This window comes from Balaenoptera borealis, assembly GCF_965194805.1.
Source record: "Balaenoptera borealis genome assembly, chromosome: 1".
NCBI lineage: Eukaryota > Metazoa > Chordata > Mammalia > Artiodactyla > Balaenopteridae > Balaenoptera > Balaenoptera borealis.
Genome location: NC_138860.1, coordinates 11,984,809 through 12,009,572, shown reverse-complemented (window position 1 = coordinate 12,009,572; position 24,764 = coordinate 11,984,809). Strand labels below are relative to the sequence as shown.

General features: G+C 35.6%; 1 protein-coding gene and 1 long non-coding RNA gene across 6 annotated transcripts in view; one reads left to right on the top strand and one right to left on the bottom strand.

Annotated features, from left to right (window-relative positions):
- Positions 1-9,054: 9,054 nt before the first annotated feature.
- BRINP3 (BMP/retinoic acid inducible neural specific 3) overlaps positions 9,055-24,764 on the bottom strand; it is a 683,233-nt gene continuing 667,523 nt past the window's right edge. For all 5 annotated transcript variants that reach the window (XM_082394505.1, XM_082394506.1, XM_082394504.1 and 2 more), the window contains exon 8: positions 9,055-10,660. In XM_082394505.1, coding sequence (XP_082250631.1) covers positions 9,544-10,660 — 1,117 coding nt within the window. In that variant the 3' untranslated portion in view covers positions 9,055-9,543. The remainder of the gene's footprint in view (positions 10,661-24,764) is intronic.
- The window catches only part of LOC309630683, a 31,608-nt gene continuing 17,510 nt past the window's right edge, over positions 10,667-24,764 (top strand). Inside the window, exons 1-2 of the long non-coding RNA XR_014245885.1 lie at positions 10,667-13,839; positions 14,160-24,764. The exon at positions 14,160-24,764 is cut by the window's right edge and continues 17,510 nt beyond it. This is a non-coding gene — a long non-coding RNA (uncharacterized lncRNA). The remainder of the gene's footprint in view (positions 13,840-14,159) is intronic.

Below are 24,764 nucleotides of genomic sequence, written 5' to 3'. Positions count from 1 at the left end.
CCAAAAAAAAATAAATAAATAAATAAATAATTTTAAAAAATAACACAACTGTTCCAGTAACTGTGGTTTTCCACCAAAAATACTTTATTTAAAAAATTAAATATATTAGCTTTCTTGTATGAAACGCAGGGGAATAAATTTCTTGGGAAAATTATTTCATTTCCCATCTTCTTCCCTTTTAGGTTGGGTAGTATGGGTGGCTGTTTAAGAGAAGGACATATAAGTTTATATTTAAAATGAATGTTTAAATCATCAATTTTTATTAAATGTTAAAAGATGAAGTGTCTCAGATAAATGATACTGAGATGTAGCAGTGGAAACAGCCATACGTTGCTGATATAATGACCAGTGAATACTATTGAAAGGATTGAATGATGATGTTCAAATTTAGAAGAAGAATGAGGGCTATCACTCATATAGTGTTAACTTTTAGCTGTGATGATTTCAAATTTACCATAATTTAAAGAATGCAGAAACCAAAACAATCTTGAGAAAGAAAAACAAAGCTGGAGGTATCACACGCCCAGATTTTAAACTATACTACAAAGCTAAAGTAATCAAAACAGTATGATACTCCCACAAAATCAGACACATAGATCAATGGAACAGAACAGAGAGCTCAGAAATGAGCTCACACTTATACGGTCAATTTATCTATGACAAAGAAGGCAAGAATATACAATGGGGAAAAGACAGCCCCTTCAATAGATGGTGTTGGGGAAACTGGACAACTACCTGCAAAAGAATCACTGGACTACTTTTTCACATCATATACAAAAATAAACTCAAAATGGATTAAAGACTTAAATGTAAGGCCTGAAACCATAAAAATTCTAGAAGAAGACATAGGCAATACAGTCTTTGACATCAGTCTTAGCAATATTTTTTTTGGATATGTCTCTTCTGGAAAGGGAAAAAAAATGGGACTACATCAAACTAAAAAGTTTTTGCAGAGTGAAGGAAACTATAAACAAGACAGAAAGGCAACCTAATGAATGGGAGAAGATATCTGCAAATGATATACAGTTGACCATTGAAAAACATGAGTTTAAACTCTATGGGTCCACATGGATTTTTTTCACTAAATTCATACTGCAGTACTGCACAATCAGGCATTGGTTGAATCAGAGGATGTGGAACCAGGGACACAGAGGGCCAACTGTAAAGTTATACACAGATATTTTACTTCACAGAGGGTCAGTGTCCTTAAACCTTGCGTCATTCGAGGGTTAACTATAGTCTAAAAGGGTTTAATATCCAAAATATGCAAATAATTAAAGAAAAACAAACAAAAAAGAAAACCAACAGAACCCCCAAAAGTATACAAAGGACACATACAACTCAACATTAAAACAAAACAAAACTCAATTTAAAAAATGGGCACAGTGGATTTCCTAGTATTAAGAGCTACCTGCATGCGCCCTGGACAGCAGGGTGGGCCCTGGCACCCACTCGTGGATTTCCAAGTAGGGGGAGTTGAGATAAACCCACACATCTATGGCCACCTAATCTATGACAAAGGAGGCAAGAATATACAGTGGAGAAAAGAAAGTGTCTTCAATAAGTGATGCTGGGAAAACTGGACAACTAAATGTAAAAGAATGAAATTAGAACACTCCCTAACACCATACACAAAAATAAACTCAAAATGGATTAAAGACCTAAATGTAAGGCTGGACACTATAAAGCTCTTAGAGGAAAACATAGGCAGAACAGTCTTTGATATAAATCACAGCAAGATCTTTTTTGATCCACCTCCTAGAGTAATTAAAATAAAAACAAAAATAAACAAATGGGATCTAAAGGAACTTAAAAGCTCTTGCACAGCAAAGGAAACCACATACAAAACAAAAAGACAACCCTCAGAATGGGAGAAAATATTTGTAAAGGAAGCAACCGACAAGGGATTAATCTCCAAAATATACAAACAGCTCATGCAGCTCAATGCCCAAAAAACAAATAACCCAATCAAAAAATGGGTGGAAGATCTAAATAGACATTTCTCCAAAGAAGACATATAGATGGCCAAAAAGCACATGAAAAGATGCTCAACATCACTAATTATTAGAGAAACGCAAATCAAGACTACAATGAGGTACCACCTCACACCAGTCAGAATGGCCATCATCAAAAAATCTAAAATGAATAAATGCTGGAGAGGGGGGAGCTTCAAGACGGCAGAAGAGTAAGACGTGGAGATCACCTTCCTCCCCACAAATACATCAGAAATACATCTACATGTGGAACAACTCCTACAGAACACCTACTGAACACTGGCAGAAGACCTCAGACCTCCCAAAAGGCAAGAAACTCCCCAATTACCTGGGTGGGGCAAAAGAAAAAAGAAAAAACAGAGATAAAAGAATAGGGATGGGACGTGCACCAGTGGGAGGGAGCTGTGAAGGAGGAAAGGTTTCCACACACTAGGAGCCCCTTCACGGGCGGAGACTGCGGGTGGCGGAGGGGGTAAGCTTTGGAGCCACGGAGGAGAGTGTAGCAACAGGGGTGCAGAGGGCAAAGTGGAGAGATTCCCGCACAGAGGATTGGTGCCGACCAGCACTCACCAGCCCGAGAGGCTTGTCTGCTCATCTGCCAGGACGGGATGGGGCTGGGAGCTGAGGCTCTGGCTTCGGAGGTCAGATCCCAGGGAGAGGACTGGGGTTGGCTGCGTGAACACAGCCTGAAGGGGGCAGTTGCCAGAAGGAAGGAGGGTAGGGAAGGTGTAATAGCTAAAGTGGTTTAAGAGGTACAAACGTCTAGTTATAAAATAAATAAGCCATGGGGATGTAATATACAGCATAAGAAAAATGGTCAATAATATTTCAATAACATTGTATGGGGACTTCCCTGTTGTCCAGTGGTAAAGAATCTGCCTTCCAATGCACGGGAAGCAGGTTCGATCCCTGGTCGGGGAACTAAGATCCCATATGCTGCGGAGCAACTATGCCCACGCACCACAACTACTGAGCCAGTGCACCTCAACTAGAGAGCCTGCGTGCCACAAACTACAGAGCCCATGCGCCCTGGAGCTCACGCCACAACTAGAGAGAAGCCCGTGTGCCGCAACGAAGAGCCCACATGCTGCAGCAGAGAGATCCCACATGCCACGATGAAGATCCCGCATGCCACAACAAAAGACCTGATGCAGCCAAAAACAAAACAAAACTTTGTATGGGAGCTTATGGAAGTAATCATTTCATTATGTATTCAAATGTCAAATCACTATGCAGTACACCTGAAACTAACCTAATGTTATATGTCGACTATATATTCTTTCTCAGTTGATATAATTTATTGCAGTCAGCACAGTTTAAAAATACACCAACACAACAACAGTACAAAATTAACAGCACTATAAGTTATTCCCCCCTCAGGAAATACTAACCAAAAAAAAAAAAAAGACTGCATGAGGTTCAAATAATTACAAATGGGAATTTTATTTTAAAGAATCTTTCAATTTAGAACCACCTTTCACATTATTCATTCACTGAACCAATCAGTTATTGGGCTTATACAATGTGCTATGTACTGGAAAATTTGATTTCAGGCTTGTCACTAACTGCACATATTAAAGGTTTATAAAAAAGAATATGAATATGTATGTATTCTGCCTTCTGGAATCTATAATCCATTAGATATATAAAAAATTAGGTTCAGTAAAATATCAAAAATGTTTTTTAGCATTTTTACCTTGTTGCAATTGGGGTGTAAAAGGTAATGGTTCCTTTTGCTAATGGGACGATGAAGAATAAATTCAAATATGATAATTTTTCATCTGACCCATGAATGAGAAATACTGTTATTATTTTTTAGAAGGTAATCAAGGGCAGAGGATGGGAGAATGTCGCAGGCTGAATGGAGAATGCTGCATAAGAAAAAGTCTGTAGTCCTGAAAAAGCACGTCACCTTTGCACTGAAAGCACACTTATACAGGTAGATTATAGTTCCGTGTGAAATAAATGCTTTTGAAGAGGAAGACAAAGAAATAGTCAAGGACTTCATTAAGAACGGAATTACATGCCAAATAAAGGGTAATTATAACCCTATTCTGTAGAGAGATGTGTAACATTTTCATTTTAAAAGGTTTATAATTTAAGAGTTCACTCTGGTGACTGGGTGGAAGACTGAAAAAGTATGGAGACAAATAGTGAAGAAGATGTGCTGTGGACTTCCATGAATACAGCACACTCAGCAATTTGAAAAAAAAAAGCTCCCTAGTAAACACTTAAAACTGACAAATTAAATAACTATTCAACTATCCTTTTAAGCAGAGCTAGCAAGTAAGAAAGCAAGAGAAATTGTCAGAGCCCCCACGTTAAGCAGAAATTGAAAAGCAGAGGCTGCTGTCAACCTTGGGATAAGGGAGGAAGCGTGGGGAGGTTGGTGATGGCGGAAGGGGAGCAATTGGAGTCTTGCTAAACAATTAGTTCAGATTTTAACCCCAGTGTACGAACATCAGGAGAGACCTTGAAAATGTATAAAGAAAAACTTTCAACGTGCAGATAACAAAGTTGAATCAAGATGGCAGGATAGTCTCTCACCTAGAAAACATCACTTTAGAGGTGAAGCTGCTCAGGCAAAATAAGAAGTAGGAAAGTGTCACACCTTGGGGCTGCACTCTCAGAAGTGTATCCATTGGCAACGTGTGATTTTGACCCCTAGAAATGTGGCTGGTCCAAACTGAGATGGGTGTAAGTGTAAAATATATACCCGATTTCCAAAACTTGGTACCAAAAAGTAATATAAAATATTCCTTTATTAACAATGTTTCTTACTGATTACATTTGAAATGATAATATTTTCAATACACTGGTTTAATTAAAATATGTTAAAATTTATTTCTCCTTTTTAAAAAAATATGGCTACAGGAAAATTTTAAATTACATACATGCTTGCGTGTGTGGCTTAAATTATCTTTCTATTGGACTGCTCTGTCCTGGGGAATAATCTTTTAACACTAGGGATCTCTCTGGCTAGTCACTGTATTATTTTTTGTTGATAGTGTTAACTCCCTAAGCCACTAGAATTTAATTTCTTCTTTGCTTTTGCTTTAAGATATAAACTTAATTATTGAATCTCCTTTTCCAAAGAGAAAATCAAATGCTCCAGCCTGTATGAACCATCTTCCTCTTAATCATTTAAAATAAGAATTTTATTATAAATGCCATTTTCACAACTACTACACTATGTTTCTGGATATTTTATTTTTTCCACCGTTTATACATTTTAATGTCTGTTGATGAAAGTTCCCGCTAACTAGTCTCATTTTCAAATTGATTGGTTTGTTCACAACCATTTATTTCTCCAAACATATTTTTAATTATTATGTTATGTTTATAATAATGAGATTCTGTTAAGATCTTATTTAATTGGAAGTAAACTTAAAAATTACTGAGATAAGAGTTTACATCTTTTACACTATTGATCTAACTTCTGAAAGCATATATGCATTTTCCAAACTGTCAGTTTAGTTTGGTATTTTTTCTTTGCAATAATTTTATTTCTTATATTTCTCCGGTTAAGCTCCTGTCTTTTACATTACAGTTTCTTCATTAAAGACTTTTTCAACTTATGGTGAGAGAAATATCCAACTACATTAGAAATAAGAGTTTAATGGCTTATTCTTTGCTATAAAAACTGAGGCATTTTTTTGTTCCCATTACAAACTCATCATTGGTGGTTTATCTAGAAGCATTTAAAGCATTTATTATTGTTATTTTTATAATAGTTTTAATGTTAATTATGCTGGATCTCTTACATACTAAGTATATAACCTACATAAGTGTAGAGTATAATCACTCTACAGAGAAATTTTTATTTATTTTTTCTCTCATTGTAATGATTGGAATGGATATATTTTAAAGAACCTGCCCACGTTACTATAAAAGAGCAAAAAAACTACATTTCAGAATCAACAATGTGGAAGATACCTCTTTAAATAGTTCTGTGTAAAATGATTAAGTTGATTTCAGTTTTTTTGTAGTATATAGCTAATTTTAAAATGTATTACTGCTGGCATTTTGAGTGTCGTAGCCTCTCGTTGCTCATGGCTAACTTCCTGCCTAACATTCATATCGTGATAAGAGTCGCAAAAAAAAAGGGAGGCGGCAGGGAAATTACTTTTCTTCATTATTTAAATCAGAGAAGACCATCAGCTATTTCAGCATTTTTTTTGTTTTGTTTTGAGCTGACAATGATCATTTGAATACTGATTTAACTTGCTAAAAATCAACTTGAGTTTCCAGGGACAGGAAGGCAAATCAAACTTATGATAATCATCAAAATAGCTAGAGAAATAAGAAATGTTCCTGGAAAATCGTATACTCAATAAATTGTGAATTTTCAGAATTTCAAGTTTCATTGAATTTATTAAGCTCAATTAACCCCTAATTTAGAGACCTACATTAGAAATATCAAAAAAGAAATCAAATACCCTGTCTTTTAAAATATGATTTTACATATATATATTTCAACTTTTGCTTGAAATAACACTTTGAGTAAAGTTATTTTTATTAAAAATCCTCAAATTCCTAAAGCAATAATGAGCAAAAATGTTTGCATATAGGCAAAATTCAGGAAAAATGAAACGTTCACAGACTGCATTTTTTCCCATATGTTGGCAAACGAATGTTGAATTAAACTAGATTATATTGTCTATTGCTTGTTGGACACTACTGGTAACGTATGAGAAATAAAAATACAAAAAGATGTTGATCCCTTACCCTTTAAATCTGTACAGGACTTTAGAATTTGGTTAGTAGGTTTATTTATATTGTATTCATGTTACCTTACACCCGGCATTCAGAGAAAGACATTCTTATTACTTTCCACTTTCAGGGGAAAAGCAGACTCAGAGATACAAAGGACTCACTGACTGACATTGTTACCAAGACAGTTAGAATGAAGATGATTTGATCCTATCCAGCTGGACTTTTGTGCCAACACACGCCAAGAAGGCACAAGGAGGCTCAGGATAGACCCGTAGTCATGTAATTCCTTACCTGTGGCTGTAGGAGCTTCTCTCTCATAAGCCAGTCAGGGCAGAGCAAGCTGAGCAATAAAAGAAGTAGCATTGCTGACATTTTCCTTAAGTTCCAGGGAATGATTGCTGTTTGGAGTCCACTGGTGGCCACACATGTTGCTCAGGTGGTTTCTGGGATCAGTGGTTCTGGACATCTGGGCCTCCAAGATGCTTCTGGAAAAAGTTTTAGTGGCAATTCTGACTTTTATAGCAAATGTCTTTTTAAATGTATGGTCTATATTCCATAAGCTTGGTCATTTTGTGGGTGATTGATTTTGGATGATACATTCTGGTTTATTTAATTACTCTGGTGTACTGTGAAGGTATGTGTTTTATAATGATTTAGACCTCAATTTCATAAGAGATTCTTGTTTCGCCATAAACCTTTGCATATAATGAGATTAAATACAGAAACAGGATGGTTCATTTAAAACTCAGTGGCACAGTGAAAAGAAGACAGATTCATTGCAGAAAAGTTTGTGTTGGAATCCTGGTCTTTTAACTTGGTTTGTGATCTTGGGGAATTTGACAAACCACTCTGAGCCTCTGTTTTTTTTTCTTCCACCAAGAACATGGGAATAATAATCTATAGCCTAGTGTTGTCAGAACTAAATGAAAAGAATATTTATTATGATATCAGAAGGATGGTGTTAAATAATCGTGTATATTTTCAATTGAATTACCTATAATAGCAAAAGTGAAAAAAAAAAATCAGGTGAATAAAGAAAGAAAAGCAGTTATCCAGATACTGGGTGGAAGAACTATGCTGTACATATGGTAGATTGAATAAGTATTTGTTGTCTGAACTAACTTCTCTTAAAATGCTTTGGAATCTAAAACAAACAGCTTAAGGGACTTCCCTGGTGGCACAGTGGTTAAGAATCTGCCTGCCAGTGTAGGGGACGCGGGTTCGAGCCTGATCTGGGAAGATCCCACATGCCTCGGAGCAGCTAAGCCCATGAGCCACAACTACTGAGCCTGTGCTCTAGAGCCCATGAGCCACAACTACTGAGCTGGCACGCCTGGAGCCCGTGCTCCGCAACAAGAGAAGCCACCGCAATGAGAAGCGCGCGCACCGCAATGAAGAGTAGCTCCCACTACCTACAACTAGAGAAAGTCCGCGCACAGCAATGAAGACCCAACGCAGCCTAAAATAAATAAATAAATTTTAAAATAAAATAAAATAAAACAAACAGCTTAAGAATCCAGAATGTATGTGTGATGTTTTCATCATCAGTCTTACTCTTTTCATTCATGTCATAGGTTCCCTACTCTGTGCCCTGAGGAATGACTTCACGACCTCAACAGGAAAGCTGGGCTGGACAGTGCATTTGTTTACATTACAAGAAATGTTTATGAAATATTTAAACAAGAGCTGAGTAATAAATATCATAACCACACTTCACAGATACATCCATATATCTAAACAAAAATGCAATTTAAATTCACAGATAAAAAGTATGAATTATATTATCTGATATTACACTATGGGTAATATGGGAATTTCAAACCAAAAATTTGGACTAAAACTGGTTTGTATTGAAAGAGTTTGCTATTCAAAATATACTTTAGTAATACTAGTTTCTCTGAGGGGAAAGAAAATGTCTATTTACACTTGAATTAGTTATTTGATCATTTATTTTACACCAACACATTACAATTTGTGAATTCTAGAAATGTTATCTTATTGACATTGGTACAGTGTTGGAATAACTAGGTTTTCAGCACTTGAAATGAAAATGATTGTGCAGAGTATGCTGATTGTTGGTTGTTAGACTGTAGAAAGAGAATGACAAAGCAAGTTGCTAAGGAAATTAAGGGTTTACTTTCTCCATGATGTGCTTATAATCACACTGACTTTTCTGTATGTTTGCCAAAATGTTCTGATATTTAGCTGTGAAATAAGTTTATCTGTTTATTTTAATAATGATGGTGTCTCTAGGAATGGTTTATAAGTATAGATAATAAAGCACTGCCATTCTGCTGTTAACCATAAAAATACAACTGAATGCTAAGCATTCTACCTAGTTGAGTTTTCCCTACAGTCTGTTGAAAGGGACCTTCAAGTGTTTCAATTAAAAAATCTTGGGGAATTTTCCTCAGGTTCTAACAAGCTATATCAAAATAGAACTCATTTCATGGAAAAAAGGAATCCCACAGCACTTCTTTTTAATAACTGTTCAGCTACAAAATTTTATTGGTATCTTTTTATGTTCCCTCTAGAGGATGTAATGCACAAAAGCATTGCCACGGAACATATAAAATTACAAATGAAATTTATTGTAAAAAGTAGAATGTTTTCTAGACTGGTGTCAGTATTTATTTCATTCAGAAACCAAAACTGCAGTATAATATATTCATTGTCAGCAAGTTCATGTGTGTAAATTGCCATCCAATGTTATTGACTGATATAAGACAGATATTGAAAAGACAATTTAAATTTACTCTTCCAAACATAAACCGTTCCACAAAAGCACTGTAAAAACTCCTTCAAGATTTTGGGTTGTGCTTGACATTTATGGTTAACTACATAATTTGGTCGTGTCATAATCCACTGTGTTTGGCAATTTGGCATTAAACGCCTGCAGAGCAGATTGGATCCTCACCACCTCACTAGTAGACAGCTTGAGTCTATGACGAAGCAAGCAAGAGAAAAGATCTAGACGACGCTGACCGGGTGGGGAGAGTTTATTTACACGGTCTCTTATCTCTAGAAGTTGCAAAAGTGCTGAGTCCTGGGATCCCTGAGTATAGGGGTAGTCCAGCTGCAGAATCAGGTCCCGAATTGCTTCCGGGTCAAAGTGCATGCTGTAGCCAAACACTTGAATGTTATTGATTTTCATATAACCCAGGTTCCGGGAAGGGTCGATAAACTCCAGAGGTTCGTAGTAAATGCTCTCGTTGCCGTTGGGGCCATTTGACTTGATGCGACTCCTCAGGTAGATGTGCACTGTCTCAAAAAATGTCTTCCACTTGTTCCCCAGAGTCAGCGACCAGTTGTAACACTGCAGGGGGAGGTCCAGCTTAGTCCGCTCCCAGTCGGGGAAGCTGTTTTCATCCACAGGCATAAACCAGCTCTCAGAGTGGCTGCCTCCGAAGGGATTGACGTAAACGGCCAACACCGGCTCCAGGGTGCTGTTTTTAGTTAAGCAAATCTGTAAAGAGAGACCCAGGATCATGTGCACCAGGCTCGACTTGTACTTGTTGCTCTTCAAGGTGAGGAGCATCCGCTTCCGCCAGGAGGGGTCGAACCAGCTGTTGAGGCGCATGTCGTTGCTGATGAAGATGGCATGGACCTCTAGTCGCCTGTCCGTTTTCTGCAACAGGTACTTCATCTCGAGATCTTGCAGGTCGGTCTCGAAGCCGATGTAATGATCGGTGGACTCGGCGACCTCGGGCTTGCAGAGCCCCTGGCTGAGCATGTAGCCCGTGTTGCAGGCGCCGCAGCGGGTGCGGTTGTCAGGGGCGCAGGTGAGGCAGGCGGACGCGTCGCCCACCGTGCAGGGCAGGAAGGCCGTGCAGACCACCTGGTCGTTGGGACACGTGCACGAGTGTGTCTCTTCTGAGAAGCTGCCCAGGAGCCCATTCTCATTGCAGTAGAGAAAAGACTGGATGCGAGTGAGCCAATAGGCTGAGGTTCTAAGAACAGAAAACAAAAGGATTCTATATAAATACAAAGGCATTTGTGTTTGTGTGTCCTGCAATCAAGTTACCTTAGGTTTGAAAGCTTCACTATCACGTTCTTAGGTCCTTCCCAGTCAGTTATTTAACTGTGATATTAAAAAAAAAATCCATAATTGGAAAGATATATACACATATAATATTCATATCTTTAAGTATTATGTATATATAAATTATGTATATATTTTTTCGTTCATTGTACAAGATTAACGATAGATACACTTGATTTGAACTGGAAAACTACATGAAATACCTTCTGAAGACATTGCATGTCATCTCACTAGTGTAGTTGGAAGCTGACTGTGACTAACTGGGCTGGTTATAGTATTGAAATGATACCCAACGGAAAATAAAAATGGTTTTATCATCAAATATCTAGAGTAGAATTAGAGTGTATGAATGACGATTGTTCATTCATTCACTTAGTTTCACAGAGCACTAATGCTGCAGGAAGCCTAAATAGAAAGTTAAATAAAAATGAGAGAAAAACAAGAAACTTTAAATTGTCAATCAATGGATTTAAATCCTAGGGTTTCATCAACATTGAAAGAACAAGTACCCACTGAGAGGGAAAATATTATTAAAACATGTTTGATTTTTATCCTTATGGTCTGCTCAAGAAAATTGTTGAAAATATCTCATTAAAACCAACTACAAGTTCTCTTAATAAGGGTTAAGTGTGTTAGTTGAATGTGTTTGATTTGGATCATTAACATTATTTATATCCAGAAATCAGGCTAATCATGATGCAAATTTAAGATCTTACTTTTCCTGTTTTCCCACATTATTCAAACTCTTTTAGTGTGTTTAAAATCTCAATAAAATAATGAAGGAAAAGTGTGTGGCCGTGTAGTCAGATAATTCTTTGTTTTTATCTTGCTGCTTTCTCATACTAGCTGCATGATCATGGAAAAGTTGAATGGCCCAAGTTAGTGATATCTTCCGTATTGAGTTCTTGTGAGAAATAGGCTCAGACTGGATGCATGTGTTTAGACAATTGTATAGAGCATGTGTCACAGTAGACACTAAACATTGTATCTCTTTTTGGTATTATGCCTTTCCAGTGTTCATTATTCAGTACATATGAGGCTTTCTACAAATTGTACATATTGTACTCAATCCTTTAGACTTATTACACTGCTGCCATTTTAAAGAATTTGTATATGCTGGTAAAATACAGGTATTAATCTGTGTAAATAATCAATAAAAACAATTTATTATCACATTCAGAACAATATATGAGCTATATATTCATTTTTGTATATTCATTTTTGGTCTCTGCTCATTCCCCTTTGCAATATAACACTTTTTTTTTTTAAGTAAGCTCCTCCCTGTTTTTCCAAATAAATTAAATAACTCCTTAATTCCCTCTCATAACATTTACTTATTTTATTCATAGTGCCTTTTTCCACTTAAAATGTTATATTGTGTACTTACTTGTTTATACTCCATTTATCCCATTAAATATAATATTCAGCTTGCCAGAATCATATATGCTTTGCTTATAGCTTTATATCCCATGCGTAGCAGAATGCCTCTCATACTTAATGAATATTAGATCAAAGGCATAGACGAATTAAAGGAACATTTTCTCAATAAGCATATTTTTAAGTGAAATTTAAAGCCCTAAACTGCATATTTAACACAGTTTTGAAGACCTAACTCCCAAGTTGTAGGAAGTGGGGTTTCACAACATACACTTTGACATTTGCACACAATTAACTCTATATAAAAATCTTAGTAAACATATATTTTAAAAAACCTTTCTTTTCCAGATTCCCTAAATGGAACTGTTTTCTGTAGACCCAGAATAAAAGGTAAAACCAAATCAAACCCAACCAAAACATGAAACATTTTCCTCTTAATTATTTCTTACACTGAAAAACACTGACTGGGAAACTACACCTATAAAATTCATTTCTAACTTTCTCAAGATACTTTAAAAATAAGTTCTCAGGAAAACTCTCCCAGGAGGATGCCCAGGGGTTGTGAAATAGGAATGACTGGCACTTCGTGAGCCATCATCTCTATATGAGTATCTCTCCTCCTCTCCTCTGGTTCCTTGTTTTCTTGCTGCAGAATAAATGTGCAAAAAGTTTCCTTTTTCTGGTTGAGGAAAGAGCCTGATTCATTATTTCTGTATTCAGTCTCAGAATATAGAAATTATTGCTGACTTGTTCTTTCTGCAGTTACTGATATATTTATTTCATCAATATGCTCTCAATGAATTAATCTCTCTCGCTCTTGCCTTCTTTCTCTCCTTCTTTCTCCTTCTCCTTCCTCCCTCCCTCCTTTCTTTCCATTTTTCTTTCTTTCTTCCTTCCTTCCTTTCTTTCTTTCTTGCTTGCCTGCTTGCTTTTTCTTTCTTTCTTTCTTTCTCTTCTCTCTCCCTTTCTCTCCTCTTTCTCTCTTTCTGTAGTTCTATTTATATCTATCTACTATAAAGCATATAAAATATATATGCTATCGGATTGAAAATTATATTTTCCTCCTTGGAACCAAAGCATAAATTCCCTGAGTCAACTCATCTCTCACTGTAAGCTCTCATCATGTTTCCAAATCGTAGGGACAAACAAAAAAATGAAATAATAGACCTAAGGCTGAAGGCAGAGCTCACAAAACTAGGGTACCATAGAAAGACTCATTTGGACACTTTTGAAAAGCGATGGCTTTTCTAGCTTTCAGTCTTTCCAATCCTTTTCACGTGCCTGCAGATGTATTACTGAAGGAATGTGTCCCAGCTTCGGGGGTTTCAGCTTGCCATGTGTGAATGTTGATAACCTGGTGTGCTGTCAAAGCTCCTGTTCCCTGAGGCAGAAGAGCTAACACGCGAGTCTTCTTCCTTGCTGCTTCTGGTCCTTCCCCCCAGTACCTACCTTTTGACTGTTTTAGTGCATTTCACAAGTAGGGAATAGATTTTTAAAGGAACAAGTTTCGATAATTAGTCTTTACTCCTTGTAAAATCTTGGTGAAGGCAGTGGTCAAAAATAGAAAACAGAGCAAATTTCAGGATTGTACATGGATTATTCACTTACCCAAAAGATCACTCTTTTTTCCCTGACAAAGTAAAATTTAACTTTTTCTTTTTAAATCTAAACATTTTTTTTGAAGAGAAATGTCTTCAACATTAAAATTAGGTGGTAGTTGGGCTTCCCTGGTGGTGCAGTGGTTGAGAATCTGCCTGCCAATGCAGGGGACACGGGTTCGAGCCCTGGTCTGGGAAGATCCCACGTGCCGCGGAGCAACTGGGCCCGTGAGCCACAACTACTGAGCCTGCGCGTCTGGAGCCCGTGCTCCGCAACAAGAGAGGCCACGATAGTGAGAGGCCCGCGCACCGCGATGAAGAGTGGCCCCCGCTTGCCGCAACTAGAGAAAGCCCTCGCACAGAAACTAAGACCCAACACAGCCAAAAATAAATAAATAAATAAATAAAAATTAAAAAAAAAAAAAAAATTAGGTGGTAGCAAGTATTTTTTTTTAAACTCTTTCCTTTTATACCTAAGTATTAAAACAAAATAATGCTACATTTTCTATTCTCATATATAACTTTTATTCACATAAACTATTTAGGATCTACTAGGGCTAGGATAGAGGATGTAATGTTGAAAGATGAACTCCTGGCAGGCAGGTAGGTTTGTTTCTTTTTATCAAACATGTGGTCTTGTTCCTGACATCTACTTAATAACACTTCAATTAATATTTACTAAACAAAGGAAGTAGGAAAGGAAGGAAAAAGGAGGGAGAGAAGGAGTAAGGGGGGAAGGAGAGAGAAAGAAATTAAAGTGAAGGAATTATACAGATTATAGAAGAACAGAAGAAAGAAACTAGGGGAAGACAGTATTAAAGCCATTGACTTGAGAATGACAATGATACAGAACAATTCAAGGGGTGTAGGAACTCCTTTTCCATCAGGAAGTAAGTGTGCACTTGAAAATAATTTCTAAAAAAGCTTTAAGATGATAGTGTTACAGAAAGGAAAATACCTTCCAGAGTTAAGTTAAACTTTTGGAAAAAATATAATTAGCTAAAAAGCCTACAGCCTGTCTTTATTTGAAAAATCAGGTAGCAAACTAAGTTGAGAAGATTAGACACACATTAAGTTCAGTTGTCTCTGTTTAATCTGTAATATTCTCTATGTATTGAAAATCTGCTCTTCTCCACAGGACACATGTTATGTGAGTGTCAAAAGAGCACTAGACTGGGAGAATGAACACTGGATTTCTAGGTCAGACTTCACCTGGTGACCTGCGACAAGTCGCTTAGCCTCTTTGAGTGAAAGTTTTAGAATTCAAAGAAACATTGGTTCAGATCTTGATTCTGCATGACCCTGGGGAATGTGTACAGCTTTCTGAACCTCAATGGCTAACCCTGCGTTCACCTGTTGATCTGTTGTCAGGATGAAGTGATGTAACAAATCCCATCCCAGGTGGCACTTGCCATCTGGTTCTACAAGGATTAAGTCACTAGCCACTGCAGCTGCTGTCCTTCAACACCCTCCGAAAGGAGTTCAAGGTGGAGATTGGGAATGAGGCACTCTGTGCTCTGGGAAAAACTGGCAGAACAGGCGTTCAGATAGATACTTTCAGGAGAAGATTTTATGAGCCCAATTCCTGTATCTCCTCATATCCAGAAAAGCACTAAAATCATTAATGGTGACATCTGCTCCTCGTGATTAGCAGACAGTGCCTGCCACAATGTGTGCTTGACTGTGTGTACACCCCCCTTCACTAAAATCATATATAACACTGACCTTCCCCCCTACCTCTTCAGAGCAGTTTCTCAGAGCCATCTGAAATGCTGTCTCCCAGGCTATAGTTCTCATTTTGCCCCCAATAAAACTAATTCACAGCTCTCAGATTGTGCATTTTTTTCAGTCGACAATGTTAAATGGGATTGGCAAAACAGATTCCTGGACCCCACCCCAGACATACTATAAGAACCCCTAGGAGTAGGGCTCAGGAAGCTCTTTTTAAAATATGCAGTCCCACAGAAAAAACCAGTCTTGGCAAAGCGAAGAGCATTGCACTAAGAGAGCTATATTTGCAAAGGACTTGAGGTAGGAAAGGTTTTGTTTTAAGGAACTAAATGAGAGCCCCTACAGCTGGAGTGAAGAGAGTATCAGTGCAATATTAGACTGTGCAGTAAGTAGTGGCCAGAACAGGCAGAGTATTGTTTAGGTTTTAAATTTATTCTATGTGCAGTAAAGAGTGGTAAAGAGATTTAGCCAGAAGTCGATTGTATATTTAGCAACCATCTTTCTCCTTGTATTATATCAATAGTATTTTAAATATCAGGTAAAGCTGATGTACTTTTAATAAAATGTTTTTTTCAGGGCTAAAATAAAATAAAATAATAAAATAAAATAAGCAGTCCTGGAGAAATGTTTTGTACACAGAAGCTGTAAGTTTCCTATGTATGAAAATTAACAACCAAAACAACTATTAGGGGCTCTTTAAATACCAGTTAGCTATCAAGCTGTAAGAATATGTCCAGAAGAAGGTAGGGAAAAGTTAAAATTTCTGTAGAGAAGAGGGCAGCAGCAGATGGCTTTGAATTAACATGCATTTGGGGCCTTGTGGCCACCATGTATGCTAAATTTACAAACCCTGCAATAGAAAATTTTGGCATACACATACACAGAAGAATAAACCAAACACTAAAGACTATTTTAATAAATTCTACTGTGTTACAGTAATAATAATTAACTATTTAGTGAATTTCTCTCGTATCATGGGCCAGCCACTTTGTATTCGTAATTTTTAATTCTTCACAGTAACTTGTAAAACTTAAACCCATTTTAAAATTTGAAAAATACTGAGGCTCAGAGTTTCAATGACTTTCTCAGTTATATATCTATTAAGTATTACAATGAAGACAGACTCAGAGAAGCAAGTCTATTTTTTTTATAATGTGTGTTGAATAGTGAGGAAAAATGCTTAACAAATGACTTTAGGAAAAAAAATACTTATTTTCATGCTGGACAGCATCAAAGATAAAATAACTTTTAATTATTAAATAAAATTAGGCACTTGAGTGACAGCCCACTATATTGGCTTCAATCCACTTTTGTGAGCTAAACTATCAACTTTGAATATTGTTTCCTTTAACTCATATGGAAAATGGGAATAAAATATAGGTTGTTGTAAGAATTAAAGCACAATTGCTGGAAAAGCCCTTAAAGAGTGCCTGTGCACAGAATAAATGGTAAATAAATGGAAATGCTTATTCTTATGATCACTGTTATTACTATTGTTATCTTTTAAAGAAATAGCATCATATGTGCTTTCTTTATTACAAATGCTATTTTCTTCCAGGAAATGGAAATTTTCATTTTATCTTCAACAATTTGTGTATTACATGCATAATCTAACTCTTTATCTCTGCATTTCACTTTTATCAAATAGACCTAGTTATTGATAACACGACCAAGACTGTATCACATCCCAAGAAAAAGAATATCATTGTCAAAGGTCCCTTGGTTATGAGTCTCCCAAGGAAGCATATGTATGTATATGTATCACATGTGTATATAGATACACATTTATAAACCTATAGATGCATATATACATACACATTTTATTTTTATGAACTTGAATTCAAGTATCTACTAAAACTTTTGGCTTGCAGGACGACAATGAAAAAGTGAGTGAAGCAGTTGAAGATGTAGGTCGTATTTTAAAGATAATATTAGCCGAGGTAACATTCATTGAGGTTTTCTCATGTGCACAGTTTTTTTACAGGCATTATTTCATTTAATTCTCCCAATTCTCACTACTCCTTGAAGTAAGGACCCTTGTTATCCCAATCGATATTTAAGGACATGAGCTGTAAAAAGCTTAGATAATTAGAACTTATAGAAGGTCAAATAGCTGGTAAGTGGTAGAACTGAAAGTGCATCCTGGTCTTTATTACTCCCAACAATTTGGGAGGTATGACACCAAAAGCACAAAAGACAAGTGCAAAAAAAGTAATAAGTGGAACTACATCAAACCAAAAAGCTTCGGTCCAACTAATCTGTAATTCATTTTGTTGAATGGTGTACACAGAAAAATCTGCTTACTTCTTAAAGAGCTACTGAAACATTTTGTCCACATCTGTGTTGCATTTAACTGTGCTACAGTTCAAGAAAAATCAATAGATATGTCTTCCTTCTACTTATAAAATATGAAAAGAAAAAGTCAACATTCAGGGTATGAAATGTGAGGCACATGAAGAACACAATTATTTTACTGGACATAAAGGGAATATATCATCAAAAAAAAAAAGAAATAGAGTCCATGTCTAATTTTCCTCCAAAGATTACCAAAAATCGAAATATTTTGCCTACTAAATCACATTAGATGTTAAGTTAAAAAGACTTGAAAAGCATTTATTATGTGCAAGTTCAGTCTATTAAGTATTGTAATTGAGGAATATTGACACAAATGCAATTACTCTGCAAATATGAGTAAATCAGGTCTCTCCTTTGTGCTTTTATAACATCCTGATTTTCACCCACCATAATATTCATTATACCAAGTCATTATTACCCAATCATCTGTATCCCTCATTACATTATACATGCTGTGAGGGAAAAGATATATTTGTTTACTTCACCATTTTATTATCATAACATACCTAAATCAGTTTACAGTGTTTATGCTTAAGTTTTCCTATTACAACCTTTTGAACCTATTAGTCTTAAAATACGTGTATAATGAATCCAAATCTGAAAATCTAAACGACATAAATAGAATATTTTAAAATAAAATTTATGAAGAGACCATTTAATTTTATCTTTCACAGATCTGTTCATCTCTGACCCTAATATTTCAAGCTAAATATAAATTTGACATGAATGAATAAATTAATGAACAAAAAAGAGAAACTAAAGAAGCAAATTCAAGGCTAAATTGTTAATGTCCTTGGTTGTATTTATTATTTTTAGCATTTCATATGATTTTCTTGATATCCAGTGAGTGATAAACATTTTCAAAAATTGTCTTATTTTCATAATTTCTGTTTTTCTTTAAAGTATATTTCATGACCAATTTCTCATCAATTTAGAAAAATACAATAAAATGTTCTTGTTGGGCACTGAAAACTTGAAAACAAATTAAACTATCATTTAAATAATTTAATCAAATTTTAATACATTTCTAAAAGTGATACTATTTATATCTAAAGCATATTTTTCAATTAAATAAAGAAAATATAATTTGTCCAAATTCAATGTCCCTCTAGTCATATAACCATGAACACAACTATAGTATGAACTGTCTATGTTATGCCTGCATTTGTGTGATAAGCATCTCTCCAAATTGAATGTCTCTGAACTCATTTTCTTCTCTCCTAATACAACCATGATTGTTATCTACAATGATGACTCATCCCTTCCTGTCTCAACTAAAGTAAAACTTAGTTTCTGGAGGTCCTGTACCTGCTCTTTTTGTCATTTTATTACATTTGTGTACCTCCAAGCTAATCTTCCTAAAATTGATCTATTTCTTATTGCATGGCGCCCAATATCTTTCATATAAAATATATATTTTGCCTAACTTTTAAAACCCTTTACAATCAGACAACACTTAGCTTTCAGTACTCTATAAAGTATGTTTTCCATTTAGGCTCTCCCTGTTCCCCTCCCTAAATATGCCAGCTCAATTTCAATCACAATGAATTTTCTTGTTACAGAGTTGAATGTCCTTTCTCCTCTGCTTAGCCAGTTCAAGATGCAAATTGAATCATTTTTACTGTAAATAGTTTTTCTTAATAATCCTACTTACAACAACTTAATTCTTTGAATGAGTATATTATTTATCTATATTACCATATTTGTAATTAAGCCATGTACAGCCATATATTATTGTTTAATAGATTCTTATTTCATTATTTCAACTAAAGTATACCATTCATTATAATATCTATAATTTTTACATGTTAGTGTTCATAGTTGTAATATAGGCTCCTCAGAAAGAAGAAAATGAATGTCGTTTCATTGGAATCCCTAGAGACTAGTAAAATTTCTTCCCATGCAACCTCGCTAAACCAAATTGCTAAAGCAAAATTGAATTATGGATTTATGTTTATGGAAACATGTCAGAGGAAATACTTTTAAAAACTCCTCAACACAAAATGCCAAATAATTCTGGCAGAAAATTTTTAAATGCATTTATGATATGGAAAAAAATATGGAGTAAATTTCAGAGGCTGAAATTGAACTAAAAGAATAAATATGTAGGAAGATGTGGGTGTACCTGATCTAGAGGTTTTGGTGGCTGTGTTGGGTATAGGAAACAAAGTCCAGGACACCTGAAGGGCAAGAAGTTGAACTGGAGACCTGCTCTAAGAAGCTGGGAAGACTGAGACTATGCACTTAAAGAAAGAGTCAGCTTAAAAACAAAACAAACAAACAAATAAACAAACAAAGAGGCCTAGAAAAGGAAGAGAGCAAAATGAGTGCCTGCCCTGACCTCACTGTTTGTAGAAGAGAAAATACATAATCTACAAATTCAAAGTTTTTTGCAGAAAGTACATAATCTAAAAATTCAAAAACATCAATGAAAATCATGACTTATTTTAAAGTGCTCCAAATTGTTTTATTGTGGCAAAATGAAATATATACTTTCTAAAGGAATGCACATCCTTTACATTTTATGAAGGACTTGAAGAATCAATATAGATGAAATTATTTTGACCATTAACTCACAGTAGAAAAAAAAAAAAAAGAGGAATCAGGGTCCCAAGATTAAAAATGTGCAAAAGGCATAATCTTAACACCATAGACTACAGAAATTGGAATTATTTGATATTAAAGTCAATTATCAGGAACATATTTAAGTAATTTCAAGGTAAAGTAAAATATGAGAGAGGCACCAGGGGTTATCAAAACAAATCTGAAAAAACAAAGGAACTAACATGATAATGGTGATGATGATGATTTTAATTTAAACCTTATTAAAATGTAAAACAGCAGATTAGCTAAGCTGAGCACAAAATTGGTGAATTAAAGATAAATGAGATAATAATACTGAGAATATACACCACAGAGAGGAAAAGAGATTGAAAATATAAAATATATCTAGAGGATTATGTTACAAAAACTGACAAATACCTAATCAGAGTTCCAGAGGCAGCAAACAGAGAAAACAGGGGAGATTCTACATAAAATTATAGTAAGTGAGAATTCTTCAAAATCGATGAAATACATAAATCTTGAGATTCATGAAGCACAAAAAATTCCAAGGTTAAATAAATAGAAATACATACCTATTCATGTCATACTTAACGTGTAGTTCTTGTTATATGTAACAAACTTTTGTTATAAATAACAAAAATTAGAGGTAACAAAACATAAAAGTATTAAAAAAATTTAAAAGACATTGAAGCATAAGTAAATCAATGCAGTTACATTCACAAAATTCACAAATAGAAAGCCTCATTAGGAAATATATCAATTCTCCACAAATGTATTTCTATATCTAATGCAACTCCAATAAAAATTCCTTCAGTTTTTCTTTTTTTAGTTGAAAATCAGTAATACTAGAGTGGCTTGTCTTCAATTAACCCTCCCAACAATAAGTTATAAAGTTTGAGCAAAATAGAAAGAACCACTAGTTAAAGGGGTTACAGAAAGTCCAAAACAGTCAAAAGCTAAATGAGTTTTTAACCTAAAGGAAGGGAGCAGCCCCAATGGAGAAACTGAGAGCTGCAGTCCTCTGGTTTTACCCTAAGGGCACTCCCCAATCTGGGCAACATGCGGAGGATAAAACTCAGTCAGAAACGACATTCTTAAAGGCTTGATGTGTGCAGAATGGAAATGGGGAGTTGCCAGAGAAGATGTAAATTGAGGAAAATAATTCTGAAAGAAGCAAACAAAGAAGAGAGAAAACCCTGAACAAATTCCCCTCAAATCCATGACTGACTCCTACCTAAACTCTACAATTGTGAGACAAACTTTGAGGAGCCAATCAGAAAGCAAAAGCTGAAAGATCTGCAGTGCTTAATAGAGGCTGTATTTCTTGCCTATCACAGATGAGACAGTGTTAGCAGTTTAGATATCTCCAAAGTAGAGTGTTTTGGTAAACACATTCAAATACCAGAAAAGCCATGTCTTTGGAGTAAAGACTGTCACAAGGCTAAAGATTAGCCCTCAACTAAGTGTTGAACTAGGACAGACTCATGTAATAAAATGTTAAACCAAATATCTGCAAAGACAATGTAGTCAACAAATAATAAAACTGCCTGCCAAGTTAAAAATCAACATTATTCCAATAAAATAACATACTTCAGAGTCAATATATACTATCATCTACAATACCCAATAAAAATCTGTAGTTATGAGAATTGTGAACAAGCAAGCAAATGTCATTCATAGCAAAGAGACAAAGCTATTGATGGAAACAGATCCCAGAGACAGCCTACATCATTGGTATTTACAGACAAATGTTGACCTGAAACAAAGAAACTGCCAGATATTTCTCCAGCAAAGATGGGTTTATTCAAATTGCAATTTTACCTATTAAAATAAAACCTAATCCTCTAATTATTCAGGACAAAAAAACAGGATAAGGCATTCTGTGCTTTGGAAAAACAGGTCCCTTAGATAATTAGAGTTCTCTCAGAAAAGTAAAAATGAACCCAGATTCTTGCATCTTTCCATTCACAGAAAAGCACTGAAATTATTAATGGAGATATCTAATCTTCATGGCAAGCAGTAACCTTTTATTGAGATGTGGTTTGACTGCATGTTTTCCCTAGCCAACATCACATATATCCGGCCACTTCTTCTTATCTCCTTGGAGCAGTTCCTCAGGGCTATCTGAGAGTCCTCAGTAAGACCCTAAATAAAACTCAACTCATAGCTCTTACATTGTGTGTGTGGGTTTTTTTTTTTTTTCAGTCAACAGTTTTGACACCCATGAAGGACTCAGAGCTGACTGCTCTCCTTCACCTGAACTCTACAAAGATCTGGATCCTTGGTACCAACAAGGGCCCCTTACGCCCATCCACCTCCTTGGTGAATCCAGATGAATTGGGTGAGTCTCTCCGGGTCTCGGATCTCCCATCTTGGCTGACAATCCTGGGCTTTATTCTGTGGTTGCTAAACGCCTTGATATGAGGACTAGGTTTCCCTTGGACTTAAGTTCAAGAAGAAGTATCTGGATTTCCCAGTTGAAAGACACTGACAAGCTTTTGCTCAGTTGAAAGACACTGAGGAGGTTTGGACTGGGTTATTAGGTAGGAGGCTGATCTGATGCCTTTGTTAGAATTGGCTATTTTAAACAGGGTTAGTTGGAATAAATTGAAGATACCATATGAGAGCTTTCAGCTCCAAAGATAAGGGCCACAGCTCTTCCCAATCGGTACAGCTTTCTCAAGCAACTGAGAAATTTATGGGAGTGGTGGAGGCAAGTCCTCATACCCTGCAGCACTGTCATAGGGAAAGCCACTCATTAATTTAAAAAAACTCGCTTGTCTAGGGATGCACACATAGGGATTTGCCGTCCATTGCTCCAAGCACCCATGGTGGTTTTAGACTGCCAGAGGGAGAAACCAGAAACTGAGACATACAATTGCTGAAATAACTCAATTCGAGGGTAATACGTACAGGAGTTAAGCTCACAAACAGCACAACTGCCTACCACGCAGTTTTCAATACTAATTTTATCCTGACAAACCAACTTTAAAATGAGGGATAAAGACTCCTGAACAAGACAGAGGGAAGTCAGATAGCCAATCACCAACTAACACAATATGTATGGAGCTTATTCTTGCAAGTGCTCACTTTATTGGGAACTAAGAATATCTTGCCTTGAAATGGCCAAGATGGAGCTCTTTTAGCATTCCAAAACTGGCTTTTGTGCAGGCAGTTAAAGAAAGCCAGCTTGATAAAACATCTTTTCAAAATTCTGATGCTAAGGGAACAAAAGTCCTTCTAGGAGGCTTGCATTTCCCTCACTGGGCCTTTGAGATATAAATGTTGTACAGGTCATTGAACTCTGACCTAGACCATCTCCAATTCCTGAGATTAAGTTAAAATAAAAAAGGGAAAAGAGGCCTTTCAAACTTCAACAAGTAAATTTAACTTATTCTAATTGTTACTCATAAACTAGTGAGTTTTATATTGTAATACCTGATTCATAACTAAGTTTTAAAAATGGAAACTATGAGATCTCTGTGTCTATCTGGATGTACGTATCTCTGTGTATGTATCAATACATTATAAATATGTTTCTACCTTTGGGTGGTATTGCCAAAATTAATGGTAAATGAGTTCTATTTAATAACTTAAGAGAAAATAAGTGCTTATATAAATTCTCAGAAACATAACAGAAAGAGGGGGGATGGGGGGATGGCTTGGTCCAGTGTCTCATGAAGTTTTCATGGGTAATCTAAATATAATTGTCGGGAACAAGTGAATTAAATAGACATAAATGGAGTAAGAGCTTTTAGGTGAACTCTTTAAGAATAATTATGTTTTATGGTAGGTCTACTTAAAAATAGTTTCTCCAGACTTTTGGTAACTTGAAACTTTAGAGTTTTGCTAAATTAAGTTAAATGATGGAAGTTTATTGAATATCTAGATTCCCAAATAAAATAAGATACTGAAACATTAATTACTGGGCATAGGCTCTTACAAAGAAACTAAAGTTATTTATGACTATTAATAAATATGTTTGGTGCCACAATGAGACATTTTCTATAAGAAAGTACATGTTTTTGAAATTATGAATAGTATTTATAAGTTTATCATTCTACAGAATGCTAATGTAAAAGACAGTTTATAATTGCTTACTTCTTAGTTTTCACTAGAAAGTAAGGTTTTAAAGGTTAAGATTTCTAATTAAAACATTTAATTAAAACCACTAAAAATTAAAAAGTAAAACATCTTTGTATGCAAGGAATAAAGTAGGTATAAGGAATGGAAACGCATTTTGTAAAGTGAAAAGAAAGTAATTTTGTCCTAAAAAGAGGCTAAAATGACAAAAAGAGACAATCTGAAGGTAAAAAAGGAAGTTATAGAAGGTTTGTGGAAAGGAGACGATGGGAAAAGAGTTTAATGTGTGGTCAGGACTGGCTA